At 42.7% G+C, this 25,519-nt stretch overlaps 1 protein-coding gene across 1 annotated transcript in view; it reads right to left on the bottom strand.

Annotated features, from left to right (window-relative positions):
* LOC132825272 (apolipophorins-like) overlaps window positions 1-25,519 on the bottom strand; it is a 109,272-nt gene that overhangs the window by 18,403 nt on the left and 65,350 nt on the right. The window contains exons 17-23 of the mRNA XM_060840379.1: window positions 25,312-25,409; window positions 24,109-24,293; window positions 20,050-20,252; window positions 18,676-18,838; window positions 4,258-4,367; window positions 3,075-3,197; window positions 1,598-1,739 (exon numbers count right to left, since the gene is read on the bottom strand). Coding sequence (XP_060696362.1) covers window positions 1,598-1,739; window positions 3,075-3,197; window positions 4,258-4,367; window positions 18,676-18,838; window positions 20,050-20,252; window positions 24,109-24,293; window positions 25,312-25,409 — 1,024 coding nt within the window. The remainder of the gene's footprint in view (window positions 1-1,597; window positions 1,740-3,074; window positions 3,198-4,257; window positions 4,368-18,675; window positions 18,839-20,049; window positions 20,253-24,108; window positions 24,294-25,311; window positions 25,410-25,519) is intronic.

Genomic DNA, 25,519 nt, shown 5'->3' with positions numbered 1-25,519 from the left:
GGGCAAAGAAGAGAATTCCGGAATTGTTTCAGGAATGTGGGATTTCAGTCATGGGCGTGGACGTGTCCCCAGGCCCCCTCTGTTCCCTCGGCTCTCAAGCCCCAGGTCCTCTCCGCTCCCTCGGCTATAGAACCCAACATGAAATGTGGGGAACATTTTTGATGCTGCACCTTCCTAGGACATGGCCTGAAAGGGTTGGTAAAGCAGATTGAATGATACATCTCCAATTGAATTTGATGGAGAAACATTCAGGTTTGAGATAAATTGGATAGGTCTTTAGAAGAGATGGCGACGATACAATGGGACTCAATGTCCTCCCTCTGTGCTGTAAAACTGTATTATTATTTCTGGGGGAAAAAGGCCAAATTTGTCAGGAATGTTGATGCGGCGGTGAGGGGGGGCGGGGGTGGAATCATCTTAAAACTGAACTCAGGAGTGTTTATTAACCGTTGCCCAACATCGACCTCCACCACCAACATCACCACTCCTTGTTTCACACAGAGGTATGGATAAAGACAGCAACAGCATTTACTTTGTACTTGCAATTTACTATTCTGCTTGATGCATTACAAGTTGGCTAGTGTCGGTTTCTCTGCTCCTTCTGTTTATTCCCCATTTTCTTCTTTTTTTTGTCCCATTTTTCTCCTCTTGGTGTTCCCTCCCGAGCTAGAATGGGCTGGAGGCATGAAGGGGTGCAGAGAGGGCCTGGGGCTGGACACCCGAGGGAATGGAGAGGGCCTGGGGCTGGAGGCCCAAGGGAGCGGAGAGGGCCTGGGGCTGGAGACCCGAGGGAGTGGAGAGGGCCTGGGGCTGGAGACCCGAGGGAATGGAGAGGGCCTGGGGCTGGAGACCCGTGGGAGTGGGGACGGCCTGGGGCTGGAGACCCGTGGGAGTGGGGACGGCCTGGGGCTGGAGGCCCGAGCGAGTGGAGAGCGTCTGGGGCTGGAGGGCCCGAGGGAGCAGGGATGGTTATTGGACTGGGGACCGGTGTGGGCAGTCAGTGCCCTGCGAGTCTGGACAGACCACATTTGGGAGGCCCCTGTGCTGAACTACTGCAGGCCCTTTATGGAAACACTGTAATACTCATCTTTTTAAATTTTATTCTCGTTTTTCTAACTTATAATATGAACAACTGTAAGTAGGGTAAGTTTTTCTTTCCTTTCTTTATCCCCTTTATTTATGTATTTTGTATCTAAGATCTGTACCTAGGTACTTGCTACTTTGTACCTCGCAATTATAGAATTTATTTGCTATAAATTCTGTGTCTTACAATTGTGCACTCCGCAACCCCCTGATGAAGGAGCAACGCTCCAAAAGCTAGTGCTTCCAATTAAACCTGTTGGACTATAACCTGGTGTTGTATAATTTTTAACTTTGTACACCCCAGTCCAACACCGGCATCTCCAAATCATGATAAAACTGGGTGTTGTACAATTGCAAAGACAAAAGTTGCAATTATTGCTTTCAGCATGCAACGCTATTAGCCAGTTGGTTAGCTTTCAAGGCAGCAAATAAAAGCCCAGTTATTACAGTACTTCCACAGCTTTGACATAATCGGTTTTATCAACTGCTCAGCTGGAAAACTGGCCGTGTTTACCACATTGTGACGGAATTTCCAGAGGGACAAAATTCCTGTTGCATATATGGACAAAGGCAGCTGCGAGGTTACAGCCTGGCTGGAGGTCCGAGGATTCACACATATCACTCAGGCACATGTCATAGAATGGAATAGGATCGACCTAAAAAAAACAGAGGCAGAAATACACACAGTCATGATAGTCATCATGAAATTAGATCCAAGGACATTCTATTTCCCCAACTATCGTGCTCTCCTTCCTTACCTGTTCCTTCAAAGCATCTACTTTTACTTCCAAAATTTATTCAAATTGAATAAAAATCATTTCTTTTTCTCTACATCTTTTTCTCTATCCATCTTTCATTGGTCATACACGTGTTAGAAATTAAAATATCTGTATCACCACCATTTTACTTTACAAGATGGGTCGAGTTTATTTTGAGGATTTTGTCATGAATTCCTCTTGCCCTCATGTGACTATTTCATATTATTCTTTACCCTGAAGATATTTTGTTGCCTAAGAAACATTCAAGAGTTTGATTAATACTTGTTGTTAAAACAGAATAATGCGACATTAAAAATAATGCCTTCAATGTGGAGTTAGAGTTATAAATTATAACACAATAATTTATAAAGTAGCATCACTTGCAGGAAATTGAATGTCAGCAAATGATTTAAAGTCTTCCAGGACTCTATATTAAATATGTTTAATTACACTATTCTACTATAACACCATTCTGCCACTTATACCAACAGTTGGCGATTCATCACACTTTAATCAAACTGCAGAATAACACCCTTTACTAATGAAAAGCCATGGATATGCTTTATGGTTTTTATCTTAACTCTTCCCAATAAATTTATAACAGTCCATTATTCATATCAGATTACTGTCCAACTGTGATTTGATTGATGTGAGGTAGCAATGCTAAACACTGAGCCACTGTGTCAGCCAAGTGGGCAATGTTGATGGCAGACACTCAGATATTAACTCCTTTAGACCCACGTACAATCATAAACTCTGGAAATTGTCTAATAACTGGATTTGCTAAGAGCTTTCAGGGGATCCTTTCTGTGAAGAACCTTTGTCTGTCTCAGATGTGGTCCCCTGCATTACAGGGACACTTAACTTAGTCAGTGGAACCCAGCATGGGATCAGAGGCTACTGAAAGGAGTAACTAAGTGCCAACATGGGGTCCAGAGGCAGCCTTGATGCTGAGGGACCTGATATGTTTTTGTATTACGCACCCCCATTTCTCCACGTGTTAAGGGAAGACAACAGGAGGTTCCAGACTATGCAGCTAATGAGGGTTGAGATGTTTGCTGGAGGTGTCCACAGTAGAAGGTTGCAGTTCTGGACTTATTGCTGGAATAGTGACCTCTGAGAATTTTGCCTTCTTGGCATTTGTATCCTTTTCTGAAGAGGGTTGTTTAGGAGAGAGAGGGCCATCATTAAATCTCAAGATCCACAAAACAGCGGTCCTGTGCAGTGACTTACCACTCTGAAACAATTTCTCAGCGGTGAGTAGAGACCTTTGAATAACATTTTGCAGATATACTGAAAAGCACTGCCAAAGCATAGCTTGATCTTCTTGCCAGTGGTACGGCAGGGTGCATCAATCTATTGTAAATATAGGAGATATTTTAAAATGCACGTCCCCGAAAGTTTATCATACACTACATGCTGTGATTAGCTGCTATTACACAGCAGTTATGTTTCCATAGCGCTAACAAAGGAGAAATGCTTGATTGACTGCAAAACAACAGGGAAACAACCTCTATTTGACCAAATGTTTTGTAGAAATTGCAATGTGCTTTTATTCGTGGTACAACATAAATACCCCTATGTGTTTACTCATCCGAAAGTTTGATAAAAGCTTCTGTTCTACTGTGACAAATCCAAGAATTCAAATTGCTGGGAGGCTGAAAGCTTGACCTTCCATTAAGTACTCCATTCTAAGTGTTTTGTTGCTCATTGGAGTAAATACATGGAATTGTTAACACCAATAGCATTCCTCAACATCAACGACCTGATTCCAGGTGGTTCAATGATGAGATGGATCATGGGCCTTTGATGCATCAGCAGATCAACCATCTCAAACCCTTAATCTGTTAATGTACTGAGCCAATGCATCATATCAGGGAGATGGGCCATGATACAAAATGGCAATCAATGCTAGCTTTTAGCTGAACATGACTGACCCAACTTGGTGTGTTACAGCACAATATATCCAGATCTGCCCTCCATTACAAACATTGGTTGCATGTATGGTTTGGAATGCTGTTTTTGATACGTAATTGAGGTTAAAAAAAATGAAAGCAGTTTTAAAATAATCCTTAGTTTTCGTTCTAAAATTAGCATCCTGGTCACTGAATTAGGAAGGTAGCAGGCAGTTAACATCGCCTCCAGTCTCTTGCAAATAACTATTTCCCTCAAACTCATTTTTGTTTTTTATTTGACAGGAGATGGCATTTGTTTCCCATCGCTTTATGAAATGTTTCTCTTAAATTATAGATCCTAATTATCCCCAATTGCTTCATTTTTCATGTCTGTGTGGGTGAAGACTGACTGAAGCTGCTTTCTTAGCTCATACTTGGGCTGTGGTGAGTCATTTTCGTGTATCACTCTGGCCAACAATTCCATCACTGGCTCTGAAAATGTGCTGCAGTCAATCCTTTACCTGCCATTTGTGTGCAAACTCTTCCACGTTCTCAGTCTGAGAGTGATTGGGCAACATGAACTCATTCCCGGCTTCATTATCATTTGTTCCAAACAGACCAGCTGATAAGCCTATAAATAACAGGGGAAGGATCAAAAATAAGATTAATAAACTCATTTTAGTTATTTCTTTCACTTAGCATTACTACTTTGAAGTTATCAGTGCTTTTATGCTTTCTCAGGCTGTCAGCTTATTACAAAGTGATACCTTTAATCATAAAAGTCCCTGATATAACTTTGCTGTCAGTTGCAATGATGCTATGTCAATTAGAATTAGGAAGATAGTATCCTCTGCAGCCAAAAACATGAATCTTAAAGGATACGTTTCCTGTACAATACCAGACGCTGGACAGAAACTTGGAATGGGTGGAAGAAAATCCAGTGATAGATTCATACAGCATGGAAACAGAACCTCCGGTCCAACTCGTCCATGCTGACCAAGTTTTTCAAACTAAACTAGTCCCACTTGTCTGCATTTAGCGCATATCTCTCTAAACATTTCGTAATCGTGTACATCTCCAAATGTTAGTGAGTTTTTGAGAAGATTTGTAGCTCAGGTTAAGGTTCTGGATGTAGGTTTGTTAGCTGAGCTGGAAGGTACATTTTCAGATGTTTCGTCACCATACATCTTCACTGAGCCTCCGAACGAAGCACTACTTATGATTCCTGCTTTCTATTTGTATGTTTGGGTTTCTTTGGGTTGGTGATGTCATTTCCTGTGGTAATGTCATTTCCAATGGTGATGTCATTTCCTGTTCTTTTTCTCAGGTGGTGGCAAATGGGGTCCAAGTCAATGTGTTTGTTCATAGAGTTCTGTTTGGAATGCCATGCTTCTAGGAATCCTAGGACAAGTCAAACAGAGACACGCACGAGAATTCCTAGAAGCATGGATTCCAACCGGAATTCTATCAACAAACACATGGACTTGGACTCCATTTACCAACCCCTGAGAAAAAGAACAGGAAATGATATCACCATAGGAAATGACATCACCAACCCAAAGAAACCCAAACATATAAATAGACAGCAGGAATCATCAGCAGTGCTTTGTCTGGAGGCTCACTGAAGATGTTACTTAGTAATGGTGACGAAAGGTCTGAAAATGAACCTTCAGCAAACAAACCTACATCCATATCCAAATATATTTTAAATGTTGTAACTATACCTGCATCTACTACTTCCTCTGGCAGTTCAGTCCTATGTGTGAAAACATTGCCCCTCAGGACGCTTTTAAATCTTTCCCCACTCACCCTAAAAGTATGCCCCTAGTTCTGATCTCCTCCACCCTAGGGAAAAGACCTTTGCTATTGATCTTATCTATGCCCCTCATGATTTTATTAACCTCTATAAAGTCATCCCTCAACTCCTATGCTCCAGTAAAAAAGCTCCTCTCCTTATAATTCAAGCCCCCCCCCAGTTCCAGCAATGTCCTGGCAACAATTTTCTGAATCTTCTCCAATTTAATAATATTCTTCCAATAGCAGTGCGACTAGAACTGTACAGTGTACTGCAAAAGTGGCCTCAACAACATCCTATACAATTTCAAAACGATGTCCCAATTCCTAAACTCAGTGCTTTGAGCAATGAAAGCAAGTGTGCTAAACACCTTCTTAACCATCTCTAAATGTGATGCCCATGAGATGCTGACATTGCTACCTAGGCAGTGTTTATTGCTCATTGTTAGCTACCCTGGAGAAGTTGGTGCTGAGCTGCCATTTTGAACCCCAGCCATCCATGTGCTGTAGCTAGACCCACATGCCCTAGGGAGGCAATTCCAGGATTTTGTCACAGTGACACTGAAGGAACGGCAATATATTTCCAAGTCAGGATCGTGAGTGGTTTGGAGAAGAACTTGCAGGGGGTGATGTTCCCATGTATCTGCTGACCTTGTCCTTCTAGGTGATAGAGGTCATGGATTTGGAAAGATCTGTCTAAGAAGCCTTGATGAATTGTTATATCTGGAGTCGGGTTCCAAATTAAAATGTAACTGCAATAATTTCCAATTGGTTGACTGAACCATGGACAAATTAATGTGGAAGCAGTCAGATATAGAGAATTAAAATGTAACTAAAGCTGCTATGTGAAAGATGAGGTGACACAGGCAGCAGATGAGGGTAGTCCTGTGGATGTTGTTTATTTGTACTTTCAGAAAGCATTTGATACGGTGCCAAAAAGTGGATTGGTTAGCAAGTTAGAAATGCTCGAGATTGATGGGTCTTTAGCAGCATGGATTAAAAGTTGGTTAAAAGACAGGAAACGGAGGATAGGTATAGATGGGCACTTCTCAGACTGGAGACAAGATGAAAGTAGTGTTCCCCAGGGATCGGTGTTGGGACATTTGCTTTTTCTGATTTATATACAGGGGAACATCGATTATCCGAACTTGATGAGCAGGAACTATTTCGTTTGGATAATCAATTATTCGGTTAATCGATTAAATGCCTTTCCTCTGGGGCTCGGAGTTTTTAAAGTCTACTCCTCATTCAGGAGACTGCAGCAACACACAGGCGTGCGAGGCCCCGCCCACAACCCCACCTCCCTGCCCCCAACACTGTGCAACACTGCCCCGCCCCAGTGTATCCCCAACCCTGTGTAACACCATCCCACCCTGGCCCCGTCCAACCCTGTGCACCCCCGCCCCCTCTCCAGGACAGTCGGACTGGACACCAACAATAACACTGCTGCTGCCTTTGTGGGGTAAGTCTCCAAATTTCACACACACACACCTTTTTACTGCAACGTTTTGTTAGGTTCCACCTTTGCCCTGTACAGGACAATGTTGGAGAGATTAAACGGGGGGGGGGGGGGGGGGGGGGGGGAGTTTATGGTATACCCCTGTGTAGAACTCCAGGAAATGTGCGGGGAGAGAGAGGGAGGGTGGGCAGTCAGTCATTTGGAGGTGGTGCCTGTTTAATCACTGTAAACAAAAGATAGGATCACTGTTGGAAACACGTCTTTGATGTAATGTTTCCATCGTGATCTGGAAAAATCCTTCAGTTAATCCGATTTTCGGATAATCGAGGTTCCTCTGTAAAAAGTTTGGAGATGGGCGTTGAGGGCAAACTCTCTAAATTTGCAGATGACGCTAAGCCAGGGAGAATAGTGAATTGTGAGGATGATGCTGAACGACTTCAGAGGGGAACTGACAAGTTGGCAAATGAGCAGACAGCTGGCTGGTGGATTTCAATGCAGAGAAATGTGAGGTTTGGCAGAAGAAACATGAAGAGACAATTCAGGCTCAATGGTAGAAATCGGAGGGAAGTACAGGAGCAGAGGAACCTCGTGTGTGATTCTCTGAAGGTGGCCAGGCAAGTTGAAACAGTTGTTAGGAAGGCTTATAGGATTCTTCCGTTTCTAAATAGAGACATAGAGTATTAAAGTGAAGAAGTGATACTACACCTCTACATATCATTGGTAAGACCACATTTGGAGCATTATTTTTCAGTCTGGGCACCTTATTTAAGAAAGCCCTGGAAAGAGTGCAAAGGAGATTTACTTGAATGATGCCAGGAATGAGAGATTTTAGATACAAGGATAGATTGGAGAAATAGAATTTATTCTCCTTAGAGCAGAGAAGATTAAAATATGACCAATTTTGAAAGGGTAAAGAAGAATATTTTGTTTCCACCTGTTGATATGTCAGTAAGAGAGCTAGGAGTGAGATGAGGAGAAACTCCTTTACTCAAAGAATTATCAGGATTTGAAATGTGCTGTCTGGCAGAGAAGGCAAGGTGGATTCCATAGAAGGTTTCAAAAGAGAGCAGGACATATATTTGACAGGATTGAATTAGAGGGCTCTGGGGATAGGGCTAGAGAGTGGGACTAGATGGGTAGCTCTTTTGGGAGCCAGAGCAGACACAATGGGTCGAGTGGCCTCCTTCTGTACAGTGAAATTTTATGGTCTTATGAAATATAAAATGAGAGGGAATCTTGCTAAAAATAAGATAAATTGGCTATACAGCAAGGCACCCAGTGTCTATGAGACCCCTACATAGTGAAAGGTGTCAGATACAGTAGGGATTATTGGTACTTGGCTGGGATTGGAAATTACACTACAGGGTGTAATGTAATGTAAAAGCATAGAGAGGAGCAAACAGGCAAGGTGGTGTGTTACAGTGTGTTTTACTCACTGAGCTTGTGTTTCTGAGGCAACATGAACATTTACACCTACATGGAGTCATAGAGTCATACAGCATGGAAACAGATCCTATTGTCCAACCAGTCCATGGTGACCATATTCCCACCTGCCCACTTGGCCCTCCATACATTTCTTGTTCATGTACTTACTAGAATCATAGAATTCCGACAGTGTGCAAACAGACCATTTGTCCCAACAAGTCCACACCAACCCTCCAAACAGCATCCTACCCAGACCCATTCCCCTACCCTATTACTCTACATTTCCAACAACTAATGCACTAATGGGCAATTTAGCATGGCCAACCACTTAACCTGCACAGCTTTGGACTGTGGGATGAAACCAAAGCATCCGGAGGAAACCCACATAGACACAGGGAGAATTGAGAAGATTTGTAGCTCAGGTTGAGGTTCTGGATGTAGGTTTGCTTGCTGATCTGGAAGATTTGTTTTCAGATGTTTCGTCACCATACTAGGTAACACCTTCAGTGAGCCTCTAGTATGCTGACAAAGCGTCTGAAAACGAACCTTCCAGCTCAGTGAGCAAACCTACATCCAGAACAGGGAGAATGTGCAAACGCCACACAGATAGTTGCCCGAGGCTGGAATCGAACCTGGGTCCCTGGCACTGTGAGGCAGCCATGCTAACCACTGTGCTGTTTATCTAAATGTCTTTTAAACTTTGTAACTGCACCACATCCATCATTTCCCCTGCAAGTTCATTCCACACATGAACCCCTCTCTGTGTAAAAAACAACTGCCTCTCGTGTCTCTTTTAAATCTTTCTCCTCTCACCTATGGATAGTAATAGCAGGAGGCTCCAATGTTCTGTCTAGCACCTGGGTAATTAGGTAGGAGTCTCAGTCTCCCTGCTCGTCATTGTTGTATATTGGGAGGACTGGCAGCTTGGAACTCATTCTGTTCAGCTGAGTTGTGAATGGACCTTCCTTGGTCATCAAGTTCTATACTGAACCTGGAGCTTCTAACTCTACCAATACCTCCCAAAGGTAGAAAAGCTATACTTAATAAATAAAATATAATGAGAGCTAGCGAAAAGTGAATCCTATTAATACATTTCAAGTGTAAAGCTAGCTATGATTAGCTCCTTTAAGGATTCTTCCATTTTCTCCTGGTATGGCCTACATGTGACTCCAGACCACCATCAATGTGTTAACTGCCTCAACCAGCCACTCAGCTCAAGGGCAGTTAGGGATGAGGAACAAATGCTTTACTCCACACAAATCGCACGAAAGAACATAGAAAAGTAAAAAGACATACCAGGACTTTCACTGGGGGCAACTGTACAAGATATGTTGGGACAATATGGAGCAGCTTTTTCTCCACACCAACATCCCAGACATCACCATCACTATCTCGGGTTATGTCCTGTCCCAATGTCAGGACAGACCCAGCAGAGCTGGAGGCACAGTGGTATATGTCAAAGAACAGTTGCCATGGGAGTCCTCACCATTGACTCTGGAACCCATGAAACCTCATGGCATCAAGTCAAACATGTGCAAAGAAACCTCTTGCTGATTACCATCTACTGCCCTCCCTGATGAATCCATGTTCGTCTATTTTGATCATCATTTGGAGGAAGCAGTTAAAGAGAAAGAAGAGGCAGACAATGTACTGTGGCTGGGTTAATGTCCATGCTTATGAATGGCTCAGTGGTACCACTGAGTGACTGAGCTGGCTGAGACCTAATAAATCTAACTGCTTGGCTTGGTCTGCAGCAAGCACATATGTCTGTGACATTATTGGGAAAAGTGACTTCCGTACAGTCCTTGTGTAGACAATGTTCCATCTACACATTGAGTAAACCTTCCACCATGTTGTGTGGCACAACCACTATACTACGTGTCGGATTCTGAAGATATCTGGCATCATATCCATGATACACTGTGGGTCATTAACAGCTGCAGAAATATACTCCAACACAATCTGCAACCCCATGGCCCAACATATCCCACACACCAATATAATCAAATCTGGGGAACAACTCGGGTTCGATGAAGAGTGCAGGAGGGCAAGCCAGCAGTAGCACTGGACATACCTAAGAATGAAGTGTCAATCTGGTGAAGCTATCAAATAGGATTGTGTATGCTCCAAACATCATAAGCAGCAAGTGAGAGACAGGGCTAAGTGATCCCACAATTAATACCTCAGATCTAGTCGTGAATGGTGATGGGCAATTAAGCGACTGGAGAAATCTCCACAAAAGCACCCTCCCCAATGACTGAAGGGCCCAGAACATCAGTGGAAAAGAGAAGGCTTAACATTCACAAGAGTTTTCAGCCAGAGATATCAACTGGAGGATACATATTCACGTCCTGCATTGGTCCCAAGCAAAACATATGCCAGTCTTCAGCCAATTCAACTCATTCCATGTGATATGAAGGAACAGTTGGAGGTGCTGGATATTGACAAATGTATGGGCCCTGACAATATTTCAGCAAAGGTGTATAGAACAGTACAGCACAGGAACGAGTCCTTCGGCCCACAATGTTGTGCCGAACATGATACCAAATTAAACTAATCTGCCTGCCCTTGGTCCATATCACTCCATCCTTTGCATATTCATGTGCTTATCCAGAAGTCCCTTAAATGCCCCTATCATATTTTTTTCCATCACCACCTCTGGCAGTGTGTTCCAGATCCTACCACTCTGTGTAAAAAAAACCTGCCCCTCATGTCTCCTTTGAACTTGCCCCTCTCACCTTTAATGCATATCCCCTTGTATTAGACATTTCAACTCTGGGAAAAAGATTCTGACCGTCAACCCTATCTATGTATCCCATAATTTTATAGACTTCGATCAAGTCTCCCCTCAGCTTCTGCTGCTCCAGAGAAAACTGGAGTTTTTCTAGCCTCTGTTATAGCTCAGAGCAGCTAATCCAGTCAGCATCCTTATAAATCTCTTCTGCACCCTCTCCAAAGCCTCCACATCCTTCCTATAATGTGGCGACCAGAAATGAACACAGTACTCTAAGCGTGGACTAACCAGTCTTATAAAGCTGCATAATGGACTGAAGACTTGCGCTCCAGAACTTGTTACATCCCTAGATAAGCTGTTCCAGTACAGCCACAACACTGGCATCTACCCAACAATGTAGTAACCTGCTCAGGAATGTCCTGTATACAAATCATAGGTCAAATCCAACTCAGCTAATAACTATCCATCTGTCTATTCACGAGCATCCGTGAAGCGATGGAAGGGATCAACAGTGCCATCAAGGTACACAATATCCAGAACCATTCAAGACTCCTCAGAGATTCTGAAGTAGTCCATGTCCCTGCACAAGACCTGGACAATATCCAGGCTTTAATTGTGTGGCATAATATCAATGCCACACAAGCGCCAGCTATGACCATCTCCAACAAGAATCTAAGTAATAGTCCTTGATACTTAATGGCATTGCTATCACTGAAGCCCAATTCTGCAAGGCTTGACAAGTTAGATGCGGAAAGGTTGTTTCCCCTTGTGGGAGAGTCTGGGATCTGCACAGAGTAAGAAGTTGCCATTTTAAGATAGAGATGAGGAGGAACTTTTTCTATAGAGAGTGGTGAATCTGTGGAATTGTTCAGCGCGAAGTGCTGTTGAGGCGGGGGGGGGGTACCATTTACCAGAAACTAAGCTGGACTCACCAACCATCTAAATATTGTAGCTCCTAGAGCAAGTAAGAAGCTAGGAATTCTGCAGAAAGTCATTCTGGACTCCCTAAAGTCGGTCCAACATCCACAGGTCATTCTGCTATAACGCGCATTTTGTTCATGCAAATTTGCTGTAACACAATTGACAAATTGGGGGTACTGTTTCTAAACACTTTAAGCATGGTTTCTAAAGCACAATTTTTCTATAATGCGGGGTTGCACAAGAATGTAACTGTCATGTTATAGAGGAACTACCTGAACAAGGCACAAATCAGGAGTCTGATGGAATACCCCACACCTGCTGGATGGGTGTAGCTTTAATAACACTGAAGAAGCTCTACGCTGCTAAGGTCAAAGCAACCTGCTTAATTAGCACCCATCCACCACCACGTTTCATTGTTCACTCCCTCCACCATCAATGCACACAGCAGCAGTGCATATCATCTACAAGATGCACCATTGTAACTCCTCTGACAGCATCTTCCAAACCCATGACCACTTCCGTCTGGAAGGATAAGGGCAGCAGATACATGAAACACTACCAGCTGCCAGTTCCTCTCCTAGCCAGTCATTATCCTGCAGTGGGAATGTGTCACCATTCTGTAAGTGATGTTGGGTTAAAATGCTGAAATATCCTTCCTCACGGCATTGTGGGTGTAGCAGCATGTCAAGGGACTGCTAGAAAGCAGCTCTCCTTCACAAGGGCAAGCAAGGATGGGCAATAAATACTGGGTTAGACAGAGATGGCCACATCCCAGGTAGGAATAGGAAAACCTTCACAGCCTAGAAAGTCTCTTCAAGAGCAATCAACTCGTGCCCCCACCTCCCTTTTATCTTTTCTCTGCCACCCTGCAAATCTTTTCCCTTTAGATGCTTCACTAATTCCTTTTAAAAGCCATGATTCACCCTGACAATGCAGTCCAGAGCCACTTGCTGTTTAAATATGTGTTTCCTCCATATCAGCTGCAAATGTGTTGCTGGTCAAAGCACAGCAGGCCAGGCAGCATCTCAGGAATAGAGAATTCGACGTTTCGAGCATAAGCCCTTCATCAGGAATTGATGAAGGGCTTATGCTCGAAACGTCGAATTCTCTATTCCTGAGATGCTGCCTGGCCTGCTGTGCTTTGACCAGCAACACATTTGCAGCTGTGATCTCCAGCATCTGCAGACCTCATTTTTTACTCGATGATTTTTTTTCCTCCATATCACTTTGGTTCTTTAAGTGATGTCCTTAAAATAGTGGTCTTCCTACTGGTAACTCTTCAGTCAATGGGTGTGTTTCACTTTATTTACACTCTCTAGATCCATGACGATTCTAAACAGCTTGTTAAAGTTCTTCTCAATCTGTTTCTTGAGAAGAACTGTGATCTTCTAGACTCAGAGTTGGGGTCACACAGCATAGAGACAGACACAACCAATCCATGCTAAACATAATCCCAAACTAAACTAGTCCCACCTGCCTGCTCCTGGCCCACATCCCTCCAAATCTTTCCTATTCATGTACTTATCCAAATGTATTTTAAATGTTGTAATTGTACCCACATCCACCACTTCCTCAGGAACCTCATTCCACACGTGAACCACCGTCTGTGTAAAAAAAATGCCCCTCATGCCTTTTTAAAATCTCCTGCCTCTCACCTTAAAAAATGTGGCCCCTCGTCTTGAAATCCCTCATCACAGGGAAAAGACAACTACCATCAACTCTATCTATACCTCTCATTATTTTATAACTTTCTATAAGGTTGCCTCTCAACCTCTTACACTCCAGTGAAGAAACTCCCAGCCTATCCAGCCTTTCTTTATAACTCAAATCTTCCATACCCAGCAACATCCTGATAAATCTCTTCCGAGCTTAATGATATCCTTCCTACAACTGGGTGACCAGAGTTGAACACAGTACTCCAAAAGTGGCCTCATTGTTGTCCTGTATAACCTCAACATAACTTCTCAACTCTTATACTCAAAGGATTGAGTAATGAAGGCAAGCATGCCAAATGTCTTTTTAACCACCCTGTCTACATACCTGATGTCCCTCATCCTTGTAGCCAGCCTTATCAATCCTTTCTGCACAGTCTTTAATGCCTTCACATCTTCTCTAAAGTACAATGTCTAGTACTGGATGTAAACAGTAGGGTCCAAGTATCCATTTTAACTCCAGAGCTTCCTTTATTATTAAACACAACCAGTCAATGCCACTGTTTCCTGGCACTCTGCTTGGTTTCCACTGTTCACTCCATTGCATAGACTTCAACTATGCTCATCATGTGGCACTTTATCAAACACCTATGGGAAGGCCATATATACTATTTCAACCTCATTGTCCACTTGACCTGCACATTTGTCTGAGTGTATGTCTGGAGGACTTCCTGCAGATAGAAAGCATCTCTCATCCTTTCCTTTGCTTAATGCAGTGTCTAGAAACCTGGGAACCTGCACTCTCCCATGTCATACAATACAATAATTGCATAACACGGGAGAGTGCAGGTTCCCAGACGCTGTGCCATTCATCAGTATTGCCCAGCTGATAATCAGTCTCTATGTGACTGCTAGCCCCTGCTCTAATGCATCCCACCTTAAAATGGGGCAGACTAGCCTTAAACGGAGTAAGCTACTCCCTGTTCATGTGCCCTGTGAATCCATGGCACAGTTAGCGCTAGCTGGATGCTGAAATGAATGGGTGTGGATGGAAATTAATGGATGTGGGTTAATCTCACATCACGAAGCCCAGGCCCATTTATGGACATTTTCTCATTTGGCCTTCCACAATTTTAAAATAAAAAACTTTCTACAGATGTTTGGAACATAAAAAGAACATTTATTCTGTTATGAGCCAAACATTTCTTGTATGATTTAGAACATTGCTACACACCACATGCTCCGATGATGCAATGTTTCTCAGATGCCGTTTAATCTGTACGAGGACATATTTATAAATGTTCCTACACTGAGTGTGTCACCGTCACGTTGCTGAGATCACGGTCAATTTTCGTCTTTCTCGGTCTAAGTGTTTGCTTCATCTTCAACCAACTATTTCTAATTTGACGTTGTTCAATCACTTTGGTTCATTACACAGTAGGTTTTGTTGTTTAAACAGGACCTTTCTGTGACACTTTATGATTGAATTTTGCTTCAATTAGTCAGCAGAGTGATCTAATTATTCCAAAGAGAAACAGTCACGTACACTTGCTCTTTAATCACATTTCATCAAAAAAGCAAATCCATTATAAGTTAATCAGACAAGAATCTATAACATATTATCAAAGCCACCACTTTCAATGCAAAGCTCAACAAGTGTAATTCATAACAAAAAAACAATTTGAATTGTCAGTAATTCCTAAAATTAACCCAACATTTTACCTGTCCCATCCTTTAACGTGAATAACTCCATGGCATCCTCGTCTACTCTAGCACAACTGTCTGTGCCTCACAAATGTGCCAGCCTCATGCACAACCTGCCAGTCTAACCCAGCTGTGGCCAAGTTTCAGTCAAATGTTCATTGCGTGTTACTGTGTAGCCCAAGCTTCAGTACAAATCAGGCACAATTAGGATTGCTACAGTATCAAACAACTAGACTAACCTCCTAAAATTCAACGCACACCTCTAGGCTTTGGAGACTACATGTTCCCCTCTACATTGCAGTAAACTGTATCCAGTTGCCTCATGTATATCAATTCCAGGGTTTGCCACCACATCAGCTTCGGCTCCAGTGCAGCTTCATGTCAATGGTGTATCCCACTGCAACCTGGAGATACGCTTACCTCGTGTCTTTTTTGAAAAGCAGAGTGGGAAAACTGATCCTTCAATGAAAGTCTAATGTAGCTTGGAGATTACATTGCATTTTTAATCACTATTTAAACACTTGATGAGTTTAGAGCAATATCCCATATTTTTCTCCATTTCAAAGAAAGCATTAATCTGTCCAAAATTAACATAAGACCATAAGACATAGGAGTGGAAGGAAGGCCATTCAGCCCATCGAGTCCACTCCGCCATTCAATCATGGCTGATGGGCATTTCAACTCCACTTACCAGCATTCTCCCCGTAGCCCTTAATTCCTTGTGACATCAAGGACTTATTAATCTCTGCCTTGAAGACATTTAGCATATAAGGAGTTTGATTGAAATGCATTATATGTTTATATCATAATTTCACAAAGCATGATTTGGACACCTTGTTTGTTTAATATTAAGATTGAACCTAATAGTATTGCACTGGGGAACCTCAACGTTGCTGTGATCTATTCACAGTTTATATTTCAGCCCTAAAATGCATAATTTGAAAAGTAAACAAAGTTTATCAAATTTAAGAATAAATGTTTGTTCAGATAACAAATTTCTAAAACAAGATCACAAAAGGAGGACAACTACAATGAGCATAATAGCAAACTTAGGATTGTTAAAAAAGCATTGTAAAACCAAAGAAAATGCAAGTAGTAATTAAGGAATAGTGATGAAGGAGAAATTAAAATGAGCATTTCGTACTTTCATCTAAAAGTGGTGTCATATGGATACAAGAGTCATGGAAAACTGTGACTAAACAGTTGGCACTGGATAGTTTGAAAGTTGAAGTACATGGTAACCTCTCCAGTCCAGAAGGCTTGGGACCAAAGCATTTTTAGATTTTTTTTGGATTGCAGAGTGATGTTGGAATGCTTCACCAGAAATATATGAACTGAATAAAAATATGCACCTCAAACAAAAAACACACCAAAACATAAAAGTACATATTAACTTAAAATATAGTCTGATGCACACATCCAGAATAAATACATCAACATGTATTGTTATGTGATACATTCCCTTATAAATGCTCTTTAAGGCTTAGTTCGTCCCAGTGCATTTATACATAGAGAATTCCAAACACCTTGTACTTGGGTAATATGCACACTCCGTGCCAGATCTTCCTCAACTACTTTCCAATGTGACTCCCTATTAACAGTCAGTAATTACCCCCTCACCCTACACACTGTCATTACCCTCCCCTCACACATAGTAAGTTACCCCCTTGTATTTATCCTCCCACACGCAGTAAGTTACCCCCTCACCCTACACACCATACTTCCCCCCCCCCCCCCCCCCCCCCCCCCCCCCCCCACACACACACACACACACACAGTAATTACTCCTCTCTAACACACAGTAATTATTGCCAACCCTAACACAGGAATTACCATTCTCCTATATGGAGTTACTACCCTCCCCAGACTCAGCAATTACCACCTCACCCCACACAAAGTAAATATTCCCCGTTCCCCCACAGGCAGCAATTACCACAGTAATGACTCCTCTCTGTCTTCCACACGCATACAGTGATTGTGTCCAGTTGCAGATTTGATCTGGTTGCCACAGCAGGTGCAGCAAGCCCTCAGACCAAGATAAGGAGTTTGTACACCAGGCAGGCAGAACCAGTGACATAACAAAACCTGAAGCTAGTACATAACTCACCAGTTCAACCACATGACCTGCCAACAATATGTACATATCAGTCAGTCTCTGGGGTACATGAGTCTAGATTAGAGTGGTGCTGCAAAAGCACAGCAGGTCAGGCAGCATCCGAGGAGCAGGAAAATCGACGTTTCGGGCAAAGGCCCTTCATCAGGAATAGAGCTGATGAAGGGCTTTTGCCCGAAATGTCAATTTTCCTGCTCCTCGGATGCTGCCTGACCTGCTGTACTTTTCCAGCACCACTCTAATCTAGACTCTTGTTTCCAGCATCTGCAGTCCTTGTTTTGACCCTCTGAGGTACATGTGCTGGCCTCTTGTTGCATCAAGCTGGTGCAAGAGTTTGTGGGCTCACTTGGCACTTGCTGGTAAACTTTCTCTGAAGGTTAAGGAGTACTTTGATCTTTTCTGCCTCAGGGTAGCGGGAGCTTGACACTTTTTTGTTAAGATGACTTCTAGACAACTGATTTTCAGAATTTGGAATCTCAGGTCTGGAAAGGATATAGGTTCAAGCTGCAGTACATTTAAAATTCTATCAAAGCCTGCTCACCATCTACAAAGGCACCAGTAAGGAGTGTAATGGAATACTTCCCACTTGCCTGGATGAGTGCAACTCTAATAATGCTTAAGAAGCTTGACACCATCCAGGACAAAGCAGCCCACTTAAGTAGCGACACACTCATCATCATCCAATCCTGCTTGCAACAACTCACAGTGGCAGTGCTGTATACCATCTTCATGCTGCACTATAGTAACTCAACCAAGCTCCTTACGCACCATTTTCCAAACACATGACTGTTACCACTAAAATGTCAAGGGCAGCAGATACATGGAAACACCACCACCTGCAATTTCCCTTCAGACTGCTCACTCTCCTCACTTGGAAATACTTTATCACTCTCTCAGAGTCATGGGGTCAAAATCCTGTAACTCCTACCAGCACCCAAAACCAGATGAACTACGGCAATTCAAGGCAGCAGCTCCCCACCACCTTCAGAAGGGCAATTAAAGATCTGGAACAAAAGCTGGCCCAGCCAGCGATGTCCACACCCGATAAAAGAGCACCACAAATAATTTAAGCAGCGTAGGGGACAGAGCACACACAGTATAGCTATAATTTAAAGTACAAACATTCCTAGTACTGACCATGGTACCATCCAGGGAGAGTCAGACTGCAGACGTCATATTGGACATCACATGATACTGTCACTCCATTTTGATTTGATACTTTGATTTTATTGAGGTCCTTTCGGACTGTAACTCCATTTCTCATCAGGGGCAGTTCACTGGCTTTGCAATTCTCTTCAACCTATGGAAAACAACTTGTATTATATTTTCATTAGTTAATTGTTTTATCTAATTGTTCTATTTCCTTTATAATAAAAAAAATAGGAAGCAAGAAGAATATAATCAGTGAATGTTAAAGGACAAGACAGGCAAGATCCAAATTTACATTTTTAAAAGTTTAATTTAATTACGTCATGTCCGTTTCAATGATATATTTTGCAAATATTACTACTGGGAGATAGATTTAACTTGTTACTTTAAATAACAAACAGAAATTGCGGGAAAATCTCAGGAGGTCTGACAGTATCTGTGGAGAGAAATCAGAGGTAACAGTTCAGGACCAGTGACCTTCCTTCAGAACTGATTTCTCTCCACCAATGCTACCTGACCTACTGAGATTTTCCAGCAATTCCTGTTTTTGTTTCAGATTTCCAGCAACTGCAGTTTAATATAACACTGGCAATGTAGTTCCAGTCCAAAATCCCAGCAATACACCAGGGCAACAAGTTGACTATTTATTTATGTATGACAAAAGGTTTTTGTGAGGAAAGACTGAGAAATATGGGTCTGTTCTCTTCGGAAAGGAGGAGGCTAAGAGGGGATTTTATAGAGACATACAAGATGATCAGAGGATTAGACAGGGCAAGTCTTTCTCCTTGGATGATGATTTCAGCTTGTACGAGAGGACATAACTACAAATTGAGGGGCGATAGATTTAAGACAGATGCCAGAGGCAGGTTCTTTACTCAGAGGGTGGTAAGGGTGTGGAATGCAGTTAACTCAGCCACATTAGGTGATTTAAACAATCCTTGGATAAGCACATGGATGATGATGGGATAGTGTAGGGGGATGAGCTTAGATTACTTAACAGGTCAGCGCAACATTGAGGGCTGAAGGGCCTGTTCTGCGCTGTATTGTCCTATGTTCCAGGAAAGCTGAACATTAAAATTTTAAGGGCATTTTAAAGTTGTATTCACAGCAGAACTGGTCTCGAAAAGTTAACTCTGTTTTGTTTGTTTCATATCTCTGGCACCTGCAGTTCTTTGTTTTACTAACACTATTCTGAGACAGACTTGGGCTACTTGAATCTTACTGATTAAAACCACTGGACGCATTTGCTAAACCATTACATCCTTTCTAGCTTGTTATCGTAAAAGATTCCTACTCCAAACAGAACGATCTACATCTGTGTGGGTGTGATGGAAAAGAATTTGAGTGTTGATGTGCTTTTACCTTTATTCCTGGGTATATATCAATGATGGTGTGATTCATTTCCACACGGATAGACTTCTTGCCATCACTATCATGATTCAATAATATTGTGAAAGTGTTCCTTTGGAAATCCTTAGCTAAAAGGAAACTACACTGGCTGGCAAAATCGTAGATCTTCCCATCAAATGTCACGTAGTGCTTGCTTCCAATAAGTAAGGCTTGATCTATGGAACATTAACGGAAGCAGTATTAAGACTTCATAAAATATTGTGAATAAATATTTTCAATGACATTACTTCAAAAATTAAAAACAGATTTCACGTTTTGTGTCAAGCAATGAATACAGTTGCCAAGGCTGGTTTGCAAACATGTGAGAACTGGATTTTACCAGTTATGTTCAGCACTCTAGCTCAAAACGTATTTCAGCCAATAAGTTATCTAACATGTGCAGCGACAACTGATGTTCTGTTCCTTCTAGAAAGAGATTGTTTTTGTCAGAATCAACAAGGAAAGATGACAAAAGTCAGCCAAATAAAGTCTGCTTTAGCTCATTTCAGTCATCAAGAGTCCACAATTTGTCCATTGCTTGAATAACTCTCAGGCCTTTACCTGAATAAATACCCTGAAGTCTAATCAAGTGTTAATTACTTTTTTCTGTGAAGAGATACTCAGTGGCATCAACTTTAAATTTCCTCATTACAACCAAATCTACGGCTATTACCCTCCTGTTGTCGAGTATTTTCAAGTATTTCAAGAGATTGAGCAACTTAGGTCGATACTCACTGGAATTTAGAAAATAGCAAGTGACCTAATTGAGGTACACAAGATACAAAAGGGGATTGATAGAGTGGTTATCGAGAGGATGGGTCCATCCTATTTTGGGACAATCTAGAATGAGGGGTCATGGTTTTAGGGGTGGAAATTTAAAACAGATAAGGAAGAATTACTTCTCTCAAAGGGCTGTGGAATTCACTACCCCAGAGCTAGTTGGATGCTGGGACATGGAGTAAATTTGAGGAGAAGATAGATTTTTAAATTGGTAACGGATTGAAGAGTTATAGAGTGTGAGCAGGACAGTAGAGTTGATGCTGAGATGAGATCAGCCATGATCATATTAACTGGCACAGCTGAGTGACCCATTCCTGTTCACCTTTTCTGTATCATGGAATCAATACTTGTTACAAGCTGCTGTTGTTTTGATTATTTTCCAATATGATCATTCTATAAAATGTAAAACAGGAGGTCTCATGTGAGATCATTACCAGTATCAATAGCAAGAGCAAAAACCTCACCAAAAACCATGCAAATGTTTAACTCTAGAGAAAGGGGTGGTTTCTTGGCCTTGGCAGGAACTTTTCATTGCAGAGGACCATTTAATTCACAAAACTGGCTTTGCTTGCATAGACAACAGGAACAGGAATATGTTATTCAGCCCATTGCTTCACCATTATCAGGGTCGATCCTCTATCTCAATATCATATTCCTGCTCTCTCCCCTTACTGCTTTGGTGGCTGGGAATACAGTCATTTATTAAATATATTCAATGACTTGGTCTTCACAGCTTATGTGGCAGAGAATTCCCTAGGCTCACCGCTCTGAGTGGAGACACTTCTCCTTATCTCAATCCAAAACGGCATACTCCCCAGAGCGTGATCCCTTGTGCAAGGTCCTGCCCCAGCTGCAGGGAGCACCAGTCATTTACATTGGTGCACCATGAGTCCAGCTGAGATTTCATCAAGCAAACCTCCAGAGACATTTCAAGCTGCAGTGAATTAGTATCTTTTGTGTTTTTTTAAACATCTGTATTTTCTTACCACTTCATGTGGTAACAGCAAAGTTCAGACAAATGCGGGGGAGACCTCAGAGATCTCTAAAATTCTAACATGACCAGACAGGGTAGATGCAGAGAGGTTGTTCCCGATGGTGGGTATATCCAAAACCAGGGGTTACAGTCTGACAATTCAGGGTGGACCATTTAAAACAGAATATTTCTTCACCCAAAGAAGGGTGATCCTGATAAATTCATTACCACAGGAAGTAATATGTATTCAAGAGGTGGCTATATATAGCACTTGGGGGCAAATGGGATCAAAGGTTGTGGGGAGAAAGTAGAATTAGGTCATTAGGTTGAACAATCAGCCATGATCGCAATGAATGACAGAGCAGGCTCAAAGGAACAAATGGCCTCCTCTTGCTCCTGTCTTCTATGTTTCTATGTTTAAAAGCAGTATTTACATTTTTTAAAAAGCCATAAATGTGTTTATCTGAACTGCAGAGTCAGACATTGTTGGCATTCTATTTGACACATCATCGAGTAAAAGTGAGGTCTGCAGATGCTGGAGATCAGAGCTGAAAATGTGTTGCTGGTTAAAGCACAGCAGGTCAGGCAGCATCCAAGGAACAGGAAATTCGACGTTTCGGGCCAGAGTCCTTCATCAGGAATGAGGAGAGGGTGCCAGGCAGGCTAAGATAAAAGGTAGGGAGGAGGGACGATGGAGATGTAATAGGTGGAAGGAGGTCAAGGTGAGGGTGATAGGCCGGAGTGGGGTGGGGGCGGAGAGGTCAGGAAGAGGATTGCAGGTTAGGAGGGCGGTGCTGAGTTCAAGGGAATCGACTGAGACAAGGTGGGGGGAGGGGAAATGAGGAAACTGGAGAAATCTGAGTTCATCCCTTGTGGTTGGAGGGTTCCCAGGCGGAAGATGAAGCGCTCTTCCTCCAACCGTCGTGTTGTTATGTTCTGGCGATGGAGGAGTCCAAGGACCTGCATGTCTTCGGTGGAGTGGGAGGGAGAGTTAAAGTGTTGAGCCACGAGGTGATTGGGTTGGTTGGTCCGGAGCGACGCATGGCTGCAAGGGTGGAGCGGAGGATCCGGAGAGAGGTCTGTTGCTGGAGGCTTCGGATTTGTCCCACTCCACCGAAGACATGCAGGTCCTTGGACTCCTCCATCGCCAGAACATAACAACACGACAGTTGGAGGAAGAGCGCCTCATCTTCCGCCTGGGAACCCTCCAACCACAAGGGATGAACTCAGATTTCTCCAGTTTCCTCATTTCCCCTCCCCCACCTTGTCTCAGTCGATTCCCTTGAACTCAGCAGCGCCCTCCTAACCTGCAATCCTCTTCCTGACCTCTGCGCCCCCACCCCACTCCGGCCTATCACCCTCACCTTGACCTCCTTCCACCTATTACATCTCCATCGCCCCTCCCCCCCAGTCCCTCCTCCCTACCTTTTATCTTAGCCTGCCTGGCACCCTCTCCTCATTCCTGATGAAGGGCTCTGGCCCGAAACGTCGAATTTCCTGTTCCTTGGATGCTGCCTAACCTGCTGTGCTTTAACCAGCAACACATTTTCAGCTCGTATTTGACACATCATGACCACTGTTGTTGAGTAAATAATCGATAAAGTAGTGCAAATAAATACAACACTCTGAACATAAGATCATAAGAACGAGGAGCAGGAGTAGGCCATTCAGCCACTCATGCCTGCTGTGTCATTCAGGCCCAGACTTACAAAGGACCTGAGGGGAAAGCTTTTCATGCACAGAGTGGTGCTCGTATGGAACCACAATTACAACATTTAAAAGGCACTTGGTTGGGCATACGGATAGGAAGGCTTTACAGGAATATAGGCCAAATGCTGGTAAATAGGACTAGGTCAAATTGGGATGTCTGGTCGGAATGGGTTAGTTAGACCAAAGGGTTCCCTGCTGTACGATTCCATTTTCCTGCCCACTCCCCATAACCCTTTAATCCATGTAAAATATCTCTATCTCCTAAAATTTATTCAGTGTCGCAGTATCCATTGCACACTGGGATAGTGAATTCTACAGGTTCATTGCCCTTTGAGAGATATCATTTCTTATCATCTGTTTTAAATCTGCCACCTCTTGGCCTAAAACCATGTTCTAGTTCACTCCACATATGTCTATGTCAGTCTCCTTTGTCACCTTATACACCTCAATTAGATCTCCTCATCCTTCGATTCTCAAGCAAGGCCAAACCTGCTCAAAATTGGACAATTTTGTGCTTCAGCCAAGGGCTATTTTGGTGTTCCACTGGCTGTTAACACCGTAACACTTACGCTCAAAGGGGCTGTCCAGCATCCTGTGTTTCAATCTGTAATATTCAGCAACTGGGTTTATATTGTACAGGCTCCTCAGTGTCTTTATGAGCTTGGTTTCAACAAGGTAGTTGGTAATCTTCGCCACATCAAGTAAGTGATTCCCCATTGACAGCAACGGCACATTCACCACGACAGAGCAATCTCTGCAAAATAGATGCATGGCTAAGAAGCGGAAGAGATCACTAATATTTTGAGTGTACATGATTGAGCGTGACGGCAACGTGGCAATATTTATTGATTGGTGTGAAGATGTGCTTCTCAAAGGTTACATTTATAGCTTGCTGACTGCCACCACCCTATGAAAGCAAGGACTTGCAATTTTTGGCATATTTTTTGTTTGGAAGACGGTGCTGTTGTGGCAATGTCACTGATTAGCAATCTAGCTATTCCTCTGTGGAACATCGATTCATACTCCACATACACTGGCGGGGCATTTAAATTCAAAGAGTAAATCCAGAATATAAAGATAGTCTCAGTGCTGGTGACCACGCCAATGATCACTAATTGTTGTGAAAACCCATCTGATTCACCACAGTCCTTAGGGGAAGGAAATCTACTGCTCTAGCTAGGCCTACACATGACTCCAGACCCACTTAACTGCCCTCTGAAATAGCCTAGCTAGCAAACCAGTTAATACAGGGACAGGGAACAAAAGCTGAGTTCACCACTACCCCCCACAGCCCATGAACAAATAATGAAATAAAAGCATCCAGAAGGGTTTCAGAGTCAGTGAACCACTAGATGGCATTAGATGGTTATTTGAATAGCAGAGCTAGTGCAGGCATGATGGGTTGAATGGCTTCCTTCTACACTGTAATAATTCTGTGACTTACAGTACAACCACCCTGAGGTATAAGCAAAGCTAACAGCCAAGTTTTACACAATGTCCCATAAATAGATCAGCGAAAAAAAAAGACCAAATTGTCATTTTTTGGAATATCACCTACTGGATTCTTCTCAACTGGCTTTGAGAAGGTAGATGGCCACTCAGTTTAACACCTCAGTCTAAAAGTCAGCACCACAGACAGTGCAGCATTTCTTTAGCACGGGCTTGCACACATCTGACACAGAGGCTAGTGAAGCTAACAACCAGCAACAGCTGATATATAACAATTCAAAAACAGAGAAAATGCAACTGTGAACTGAATCTTCAGTACTTACTCTGGCGAGTATTTGTAGAGATTGGCAAGTGGCTTATGGATCTTACTTGTTGCTTTGGAGATTCTCGCCTCTGCCCACGTCACTATTTGTTGCACTGCCTGTTTGAAAATAATTGGCAAATATTAGATATACATGGACCTTCATAAAATTAGCTCAGAAGAACATAATGAATGAAGCAGAGAGATACTATAGTTACTGTGCTTTTACT

This window comes from Hemiscyllium ocellatum, chromosome 20 (genome assembly GCF_020745735.1).
Source record: "Hemiscyllium ocellatum isolate sHemOce1 chromosome 20, sHemOce1.pat.X.cur, whole genome shotgun sequence".
In the NCBI taxonomy this organism is placed as follows: Eukaryota; Metazoa; Chordata; class Chondrichthyes; order Orectolobiformes; family Hemiscylliidae; genus Hemiscyllium; species Hemiscyllium ocellatum.
The sequence above is the reverse complement of the archived record's forward strand: the minus strand, read 5'-3'. Positions and strand labels throughout refer to the sequence as shown.